Source organism: Octodon degus, unplaced genomic scaffold (assembly GCF_000260255.1).
Source record: "Octodon degus isolate 3935 unplaced genomic scaffold, OctDeg1.0 scaffold00018, whole genome shotgun sequence".
Lineage (NCBI taxonomy): Eukaryota > Metazoa > Chordata > Mammalia > Rodentia > Octodontidae > Octodon > Octodon degus.
Window position 1 is genome coordinate 12,521,256 of NW_004524594.1, and position 10,538 is coordinate 12,531,793.

A 10,538-nucleotide genomic window follows, 5' to 3' on the forward strand; every position below is an offset into this window, starting at 1 on the left:
GGGGTGGGGATGTATGGCAGAGTGGTGTGGGGCGGCTGGAGGGGATGGGAGAGGGTCTGGCCCACACTGCGCCTGGGCTGGGACTGGTCCCGCCGGCTCAGGGTAGCAGGAAGCTCTCCACACACTCACCGGACCTGGGCTAGGACTGGGTCTGTGCCTTGTTTCTTAACACACACACACACACACACACACACACAGTCCGTGCAAAGGCAGAGGTGAGGCCACGACGTGTGCAGTTCTGCATGATTTGCAGTGAACATCCCCAGAAAATCCCCAAAGTCCCTTTGATTCTAGATTGGTCCAAATGGTGCAGACAATATGGCATGAAACTAGAGACATCTGCCCTGTTCATTTCTTTCCAGCGCCATTCGGTCCTCAACAAACTGCTTCGTGCCAGGCCTCAGTGATGGGGAGCATTCCGGCCGTCACAGGAAAGGAGTCACATGAGGGTGTCCGAGTCTGGGACAAGGATGCACCTCGGGCTCTACACACTTGAGCCTATTCCAGTCAGCAGCCCAGTCTGGACCATGAGCTGTGAGCTCCTTCCAGTGGCTCCTGCCTCAGTTTACCCACCTGTTCCAGGAAGCTATACCTCAGAGAAATTGCTGAGAAGATATAAAACAACCAGTGAGCCTTGGTAGTTACAGACTTACATTTACACCATCCCTGACTCTGAACGAAATCTCACAGCATGAACAACCTGTGGATGGGAAAGCCACCTTCGTGGCAGTGAGTAGGCTGAGCTGTCCGCTGGCTTCCGCACATCACACAGTGTTTGGAGCATCTCTCCCGCCAAGGGAGATGCAGGAAGCACTACAAAGCAATCAGTGCTTAGCAAAGGCAGCCGGCAGCCGGTACTGATGAGGCAAGCAGAGAGAAAACAGCGAGTTCTAGTCAAGGGATGGTTTTTCACCAGGAGATAGCTTTATAAATTAGTTTTCTCTTGTATTTATAGCCTCATTAGGGGCCTGAAGCTGTTACTTATATTTTTTAGTTATGCTTCATTGCATTTCATGAGGCAAATTATGTCAAGATAGCGTTAATATAGAGAGGACTACAGAGCCACAGGGATGCAGGCCCTGGGAGACTAAGGTCCCCACTTCCTGACCTGACAGAAGCACCAGCATCAACCTATAGGGGGAGCCCTGAGCCCCGCCCAGCCTGCCGCACCCCTCCTCAGGCTCTCTTTAACAGCCCTCAACCAGCTGATGATTACTGGCTCTCCACTAGGGAAGAGCTAACATCTATCAAAACACTTAAACACGGCAGGCTTTAACATCAGTTCTTTTCCACTTCCTGCAACAGCCCTGGTTTCGAAAGGGATGCCCTGCATGGTTTTGCACAGGAGTGAAGGGCGAACTTGCCCAGGGTCACACAGCCAAAACAGAACAGCACAGGGCCAGAGGATAAATACACCTGCTACACAGGCCAAGAGGTCACATGAAGAATACCACGGAGGTGCCACACAAGGGAGAAAGTAACATTCCACAAAATGTTCGCTGGTGAAATTCAAAATATTTTTATCATCACCGAGAATAATTCCCTGTAATACAAGACTACCAAGACAAAGAATGGAATTCTTCCGGAGAGTGATAATTAACGTTTCACTTAGTGCAGGCTCCAAGGTAGTATTCCCTATCATCACAATCCATTGCAAATGATAGGGATTTCTTTTTCCTGACCATTCAAGCATGTCAAAGCCATTCTTAGCTTGGGGAGTGTCTAAAAACAGGTGGTGGGCCGGCTGTGGCCCCCTTGCCACTCGACTCCTGTGCCATAAGTGGTGGGTCTTAGAGCAATCAGAAATGATAACGTGTCCAGCCCCAGGGCTCTTCCTCGCTGTCCCATCACACCCAGCCCACTGAAATGAGCCTGCTCATCATGAAAGGGACCGTGGCCGCCCTGCTGCCACTGTGTCTCCCCAACAGGGAGGCCAGGCACCGGCAGACACTGTGTAAATGAACAATGACTCAGTGGGTGGAAGACACAACCTTTAGAGCCCTATCCCCTTTCCAGTTCTGGTTCTCTTTAATTCTGAGAATCTATCTAAACCTGCCTTGAAGCCATTTATAGTTTGTGTTCAAACTGCAATGGACCTGGTGCCTGCCTGTCACTCTAGCAATGGGGCCAGAGGCGAGGATCACAAGTTCCAGCTCAGCCTCAGCAACTTAACCAACTTGGTACGACTCTGTCTCTAAAGAAAAACTACAGTGGGCTGCAAACTGGAGTGGGAGAGCCCTGGGTTCAACACCCAGTGAAGAGCGTCTGTAGGTCCCCCAGCGCCAGTCTTCAATGGTGCCCACATCCTCCCCAAGGGCAAGGCGAATGTCAGGAATGAGGGGGAGCAGGGGGCGGCAGCCATCCAGCCTGGCCCCAAGTCCTTCCACCGCTCCAGCTCCCAGCAGCAGCCTCAGTGGGAGGGCCATGAAACCAAGCTGAGGGGAGGAAAGGGGATAGCTTTACAACCAGTTTTATCAGGCTGGCGCTAAACTAGGCTTAAGAGACGGCCAATCAACGCAGTACTTCAGCAGCTCTCAGAAACAGCCTTGGGGTCAAGGAGGAGGATTGTGCCCGAGTTCAGCTCAGGAGCCCAGGTTGTCCACAGACGCTGGCAATCATTCTGCAGCCAGCCCTGGGCTCCAGATGCCCCAAGGCTGGGCGGGCATGGAAAAATACCAATGCCAACCAGGGAAGAGGCCAGTACAGTAAAATGATCTTCAAGCATATCTTTATGAGCTCAGGAAAGATTTGTGAAGTAAGTCTCAACAAAAGCCCTGAGCATAAAGGAAAAGACTGATAAATGCAATGCCATGAAAAAGTGAAACTGCTAGTCATCAACAGATGCCCTAGACGAAGGTCAAAGACAAGCCACTTACTAGAAGATGACAGCTGCCACATATACAGCCCTCAGAGCGTCCACATCTAGAAGTTTCTTATAAACTACGTAAGAAAACACAAGCGATCTGATAGAAAAAATGGACAAATGCAGGAACAGGTACTTCCACTGATGAAGAAACTCAATAGCCACTTAATACATACTCAGCCTCACTTGTAATCAAAGGGTGATTAATGGAACAGGAAGCTCTCTCTCACACCCGCGAGAGTTGTAAAAATCTAAAAGCCTGACATTCTCAAGTGGCGAGAAGACGAGGAGGAACAGGCACTCACATGTTGCACGGGTGGAGGAACGCTAAAGAGCCACTCGGCCGCTCCTCAAGGAGCGGAGGTCGTGGACCAACTCTGACCCTGTCAGTCCTCTTCCGGGACTAAGCCTAGGCTGGGGACAAGCATGCTCTGTACACAGGATGACAGCAAGAAAACTTCACTTGGACTCTGGTGTCACACAAGACTGTGACACAGGGGGTGCAATCCCTGGGCCTGCCGTGCCCCCAGGGCGTGCTGAGATGGCAACTGAGACTGGGCGTGGTGGTGCATGCCTGTAATCCCAGCACTTGGGAGGCTGTAAACAGGCGGATCACTATGAGTCCAAACTAGTAGTGAGACCCTAAACACCATGCAGACCCTTCCCTAAAATACAAAAAAAAAAAAAAAAGACAGTGACATAGACTAAATGTTCATCAGAAGGAGAAAGGAGGAAAAATAGAACATATGTACACACTGTGATGGAACCCATGATTGTCACTGAATTAACCAGACGGCCATAAATCACTGTGGATGTTTCCAGAAACCTGAAGAAAGGTAAAAAATAAGTTACAGTATGTCACCTCCACAAGGCGAGAAACCATGCTATTTGGATACCTACAGGTAGAAAAGAAGGGTTTTTGTAATGTGTGGGAAAGGTAAATTCCAAATTCAGGACAACAATCACTTCTGGCCAATGAGATCAGGGAGGGTAACACTGAACTTCAACTGCAAGAAATCCTTTAAACAAGGGCCAGCAAAATAGCTCAGTGGATTAAAGTGCCCACAAGCACGTTCGGGTGCCAGGGGTTCAATCCCCAGGCCTGCTGTGCCAGCCCTGCCCCCGGGCCTCGCTGAGATGGCAATTGAGACTGGGCATGCTGGTACACACCTGTCATCCCAACACTTGGGAGGCTGTAAACAGGAGAATCACTACGAGTCCGATCTAGTAGTGAGATCCTGAACACCCTGTAGACCTTTCCCTAAAATACAAAGAAAAGAAGAAAAGAAATACTTTGAACAATCTGAAACATGGCAAACATGGCGAAAGACTAGACTAGACTAGGCCCAGGGTCTGGGCACACCATCTGACTTGGGATTATTCTTCGTGGCGCTTCTCTTTTCCCTTATAAAAAAGGTTTCATTCATAAAATTTATTAGAAAGAATAAAAATTATAGCTGGGTGTGGAGGACACACCTGTAAATCCCTGAACTTTGGAAGTGGAGACAAGAGGATTGCAAGTGTGAGGCCGGCTGAGGCAACTCAGCAACTGTCTCAAAATAAAAAGAGGCTGAGGATGTAGCTCAGTGCAAAGGCCCTGGGTTCGATCCCCAGTGCCACAAAAGAAGAGAAAAGGAAAGCTGCAAGAGTAGTTTAGAAAAATCTATAGGGGACACATGGAGCCATCTGTCACTCTGGTCTACGCTTCCAAACCCTCTCAACTATGAAGGAATCAGAGATAAAAGGGACCAAGTGTTCACAGTGGAAAAGACCAAATACAAGGGCATTTATCCGGGAGACTCAGTCTATTGTGAATTCTTTTCATTTTCTGAAAGGCAGCAACAGTTGCAGGTTAAAAGCCGATTGTGGGGGAAATAATAAACATATATGATAGACGCATCTACCCAACTTATTAAACCATGGCATTCCACAAATAAAAATAGCAAGGCCTAACCAGCCGGGCAGACATTCCAAATGCTGACTCCCTGAGAAGCGAGGGTCGGAACAGCCACAGCAAAGCCGTCTTCCCTGGAATAGCAGCCCTGCTCTCCACGTCTGCCTCCTCACCCCACCACGGAGGCTGCAGGGGTTCAGTGAGAGCTACTGGGGGCCAGCCAGGCCACAGTGTGCTAAGACAGCTAAGGAAAGCCCCTAACTTTTGCATTCAGAAGCATGAGGGGGGCAGGGAAAAAAATTACAGAGCCCTACCCCTCCGCCTCGCACCTCGTTTCTACTGGGAAAACAGATGTTAAAATGCAAAGAATGTGTACAAGTGCAGCCGTCGGCCAGATACAGGCTCAAATGTCTAATTCCCTTAAACCTATAACCAGCTCGTGATGTCAGGCAAGTGACACGCCCTCTTCTGAACCTCAGTTCTCCATCTATAAGCCTGGGGCAGCCTCGCTGCTCTGGAAATGTTACTGAGGGACAGAGAGATATTAGCTAGATTAATGACAGACAGACAGACAGACAGACAGACAGACAGACAGACAATAGAGCTGACAGGAGACAGATGATAGAATAAATGACAGATGATAGAGGTAGCCAATAGATGATAGAAAGATAGATGATAGGTGGTAGATCACTGATAAATAGATGAGATAGAGCAAACCAAAACAGAAGGGTAAAGGGTAGGTCTACATCTTGGAGTTTAATGCCTTGCAATAGTATTGGTTGGTACTGCCTTCCCTACATAAGCCATCACAGACTCTTCACTGTCCATACTGTGACAGGTACTGAAAAGGCTAGTTCTCCGTCCCCTCTCTGCCTTCTTACAGACAGTCCCACCAGGGAGGGCGGGAGGCCAGCAGGAATGGGGCTTGGATGGCTACCACCTAGTGGTCATTTAGATCCAGAAAGGTGAACAGTGGGACAGACATCAGGGTCTATGAATGCAGGTAAGGCGCTCACAGTACAAACCTCCTGACATAATCCGCTCAGCTCAGTGATTCCTAAGAAACAATGAGCCCGTGCAGATCATCCCTAGGATGCTCTAACAGCAGCTAAACTATAAACAGGAACCCAGCCTCCCACACAATGCGGTGTCACAGAAGGTTGGAACAGAAAAACACATGGGACTGGCTGCCAGGATTTGGGGGACACTGCTTCACCACCCCAGTCTTCAGGTGCCCTGGGTGTCATTAAGGCACTGCTAGATGATGTCCAAGTTCCTTTTCAGTCCTCCACTTGTTCATCCTTTGTTTCTGAGGACACACAACTGGTCCCTACAGCAAGCCAACATATGCCTCCTGCCTGTCCTAGATAGCACAAAGTGATCTAATATATCGTGAATATGCATTGCCATTAATGTCCTTCCAAATCCTTCCCTTGCTTTCAATACACATATTCCAGCATTCTTGCCATGGTCTAAAGCTAGAAAATGCTACTTTTGGAAGTCCGCTTTCATGTTATTAAATGGTATGGTCAAAAATACAGTGGCTGCTGCCACCAAGTGACATCCAACAGACAGGCGGGCTCGTAGAAGCACCCCGGATTCACAGCTCTGGTACCATACAACTTCTGGCTCTTCCCCAAGGTCAGAGTGACCATGACGGGTACACATTTTGACTCGGCTGAGGACATCAAGGCAGCCACGACAGAGCACTCAGGAAAGAGGACTTCTAGAGTGGCTTCAGAATGTGGCCAGAACGATGGGACAAGTGTGTTGGAAGCTGGGGCATACTCTGAGGGAGACTAAGGGCAATGTGTCCTTTACAATAAGAAACTGGTAAAATATTAAATGTTCATCATATCCATGTGCATGCTTAGCATGACCAAACAAAGCCTGGGATTCACACGCAGGTCCTCCTCTAAAGAGCCAAAAACATCCCTACAAGGCAGGTGGGCTAGAGGAGCCAGAGGTCAGCAGCTCGTCAAAAGGAGCTGGCCAAAGAATCCAGGTTGCTGGCCCTAGGGGACACACACTTCTGGCCTCCTGCTGTCCATTTGGGGAGAGAGTGGGTCTCACTCCCGTCTAGCAGAAGGAAATACCCCCAAAGGGCCAAAAGTCAAATCTGCTTCCCATCCTCCACGCATCCGAGAGCCTCTGGGGTTCCTTTGAGTAGCCACACTCTTCCAGCATGTCTGAGCAAATGAACAACTGTTTGGCTTATCATTTCCGATTAGAAGAGGCACTCTGCCAGGGAAATCACAAACACCGGCCTGTGAGCACCAAGCAAGGCAGGGGGATGCATACTAACTGGGACGTCTCTTTAGATTTTCTTAAATAGCTTAATCCATTAAACTGGCCCAACCTGCTTGCACAGTCTGCTCACGCTGAGCCGATGACAGGCCCTCCATCAGGAAGAATTAGCTGACGTCTTAAGCAAACGATGCTGCTACATCTAGCAAGTGACAGAGGGAAGTAGTATTTACTGTTGGAATCTGCGCTTTAGCAGGCATGTCCGGACCATCAAAGCTTCTGGAGCTCTGCGTTGAGCAATTTACCTCTGCAAGAGCCTTGTCAGATTTGGTAACAATCAACAGGACAGCACTGTGTGCATGACGCAGCCTGGGTTTCCCAGATTATGGAGGGTAGTTTACGCTGGCCAGAAGACAAAGCAAGCTTGAAAAGCTAAAGAGGGATTACACAGCTCTTCTCAATTCCAATCAGCCCCAGAACCCAGGAACTACGAATTCCAGTGCTATTCCTTCCAATCTCAGAGAATCAATAACTTGAACCACTGGTGCCTCAGTTTCCTCATCTATAAAACAGAAATGGCTGCATGCAGCCCGGACAAGTTTCCAGGACTCTGTCTTGCTATCGAAGTTATACAGTCCCAGACTTGAAACATCAGAAGTCTCACTGCACATCAGACACACCAGGAAATCTTTGCAGGGGGAAAAAAAAATCCTACAAATTCTAAGGAAGCTAAGATTTTCACACATTTTATGACAGCACGCAGATAGAGGCCATAAGATTAATGAGGGCTCATTTTGTTAAGGTATTATTATCCACCATTAAAAAGTTACTATTATATAAAACCCAGATGTGGTGTAGACACACAATATGTCATTTCACAAGGCATACCATTACAATGCAGCTACACGATTAATAATTACAGGCAGGGTGAGCTGAACTGTAAAAGGCTCTACCCCGAACTGAACACAATAGACTCAGACCCTGAGAGACGAGACAGCAGAGAAGGGAGTTGTTCATTAAGAAATGATTTTTCAATAAATTCGATAATGAGCCCCACCGTGTAGCTCGGGGTCTTCCCGTTGCCGTGTGGTTCTGCGTTAATGAGGACGGCGGTTCAATACAGCGATGCTGGCAAGAAGTCAAAGGCCCCGCGCACGCTGAAACCAGGATTAACTTTGAAATAGGTTTAACCCCTGCAGTCTGCACATTCTCCAATCCCAGCACAGGTAGCTGCATCCTGCCCCCCTCGCTCTCCTCCATCTGCTCTTCTAAAGAGGCCAGTGGCCTCCCAATCACTCACAAGAGGCTGCTGTTCTGCTGGCCAGCTGGATCACTCTCACCTTCAGAAGCTGGCCCTCCATGGCCTCCCTGGTGGTGCTCTAGGCTCCCTACACACCGGCTCTCCAACCACTCTTGCTCAGCCACCTCGGAGGCCTCTGACTCCAACACGCTGCGACACCCTCGAAGCTGGACTCCCATTTGCATGAGCAAGATCATCCTCCCTGGATAATCCTCTTGCCCACTTGAGGGTCAACCTTGACGGTCGAACCCCAAAACGGGCGCCTCCAGATGAACGCTCTTCTTCCTGCTTCATCCATCCATCGCCAATAACCTCACCGCTCCATCCCCGCCACCAAAAGGCAGTCCCAACCCCTGCAGACTGAGCATACCAAAAACACACCCCAAGCCTGATCCTCTTGCATCACACAGTATTCCACCAGTAGAACCAGGAACCTTGCCCCTCCCCATCAGCCGAGAGCCAGGAACCTGCCCAAATTCACCTTTCCTCTCCATCCGTGCCGCTCATAATCCTTGTGCAAATCCTGCCTTTATGCGTCTTGCACTTGTAGCAACCTCACTGGCCATTGCGGTTCCAGTGTGAGCCCGTGAGAGGCTTCCTTCCCAAGACTCGGGGGAAATCTGACCACTTTCACATCTTCCCATGCTTTCCAACCCATGAAAAGCAGGGTCAGAGTCCTGGGGTCAGCGCAGGAATCCCTGTGTCCCCAGCAGTTTCTTCCTCGGTCTCCTGGGAAGTGAACATGTACCCCATCCCAAGACTTTTCAACCCAACTTCTGCAAACCTCTCTCTTCATGCTCCAAAAACCGCAGTGTGCGCCTGTCTTTCTTCACAGTCACAGAGCAGCTTTTCCACCAGAGAAGGGAGCGTGTCCTAATACAGCTCAGGGTCTGGGCTGCACAGGTTTCCTCACACTCAGCTAATATCCTCATCCAAGCCTGATTCAAAAAAAAAAAAAAAAAAAAAGAGAGAGAGAGGGGCAGGAACTAAAGATATTTGTAATTGGTTTTTGTATTTTTGCAGGGTCTCACTATGCAGCTCAAACTCATAATGATGTTCCTGTTTTCAGCCTCCCCAGTGCAGGATTATAAGTGGGCACTACCATGCCCATAGTCAGTCACAAGCTCAGTGTGCTTGGGGCAGGGCCAGCACGGCATGTGGTGCCAGGGACCAAAGCCAGGCCCTGTGCTTGCCTAAGCAAGGTGTTTAATCTGCTGAGCTATCTCGCCAGCCCGAGTTTATTTCTCCCTTTCTTTTTTATTTTGTTGGGGGCAGGAGTACCGGGAATCACACTGAGGACCTTGCAGTTGCCAGGCAGGTGCTTATGCTGCTAAGCTATCTCCCTAGTTTCAAAGATACTTCTAATTCACATTATTACTCTCTTTCCTGAGAAATCTGTAGATGCTGGACTTTTCCTATGAAGTGTTCTTCACCTCTGGATTTAATTTTAGTGCAAATCAATAATTCTTTATGGCCCAAAGTAAAAACTCAAGTGTAGCCAACTTTAGACTGCGACCCCAGCAGGTAAGAGCTTGCCTCCAGAACTCCTAGACAAAGGCTTCCTACACACAATGACACACAACACCAGCATGACCTGACCCCACTGCCCCCAGGCCCAACCCAACCTTCTGGGATGATCCATTCTCCAGAGGCAGTGCACAAGAAGCCATGTTCAGTGGCATCTAAGGCTCGCTGGCCTGGCCAGAGCTGGATCCCCAGGGGAGAGGGAGGAATGAGGCAGCAGGGATTGGTGAGAGTTGGGGGACAGGAAATCTTTGTTAATGACAAAGTTAACCATGTCAGAAGTGACCCCTTTCTAGGTCCCTGGATAGGAAGCTCAGAGTGGGGTCAAGGGCCTATGCCCACCCCCAGTGGGCAAGGGACAAAATGGCACAGCAGAACTGGGTTGGGCTGAGGTAAGGGGATGCTGCATTTCACAGCTGGACAGTAATAAATGTAATGGTCCTTTTAAAATGTCTGTGCATTAAAACATTAAGAATACCACACTTTAATATTAAATATCATAAGGTCTTGCATCTTGATATTAAGGTAGATGTTTTAATAACAATTTTTGTCCTTCTTAAAATAAAATGAAAGGAACTTGAAAAAAAAAAAGAGAGAGAGAGAGAAGCAGCCAAGGTCAGTGAGGTACACCTTGGGGTGGGGAAAAGAGCGAGGACCGGGCAGGCGCACCACTGCCCGAGCGTCCCGAGTCAGCGTTCCGTCTGCACGTC

General features: G+C 49.0%; 1 protein-coding gene across 1 annotated transcript in view; it reads right to left on the reverse strand.

Annotated features, from left to right (window-relative positions):
• Window positions 1–8,743, reverse strand: part of Ldlrad3 (low density lipoprotein receptor class A domain containing 3) — a 215,182-nt gene extending 206,439 nt beyond the window's left edge. The window contains exon 1 of the mRNA XM_023710744.1: window positions 8,686–8,743. Within this exon, the coding sequence (XP_023566512.1) occupies window positions 8,686–8,707 (22 nt within the window). The 5' untranslated portion in view covers window positions 8,708–8,743. The remainder of the gene's footprint in view (window positions 1–8,685) is intronic.
• Between the last annotated feature and the right edge of the window lie 1,795 nt (window positions 8,744–10,538).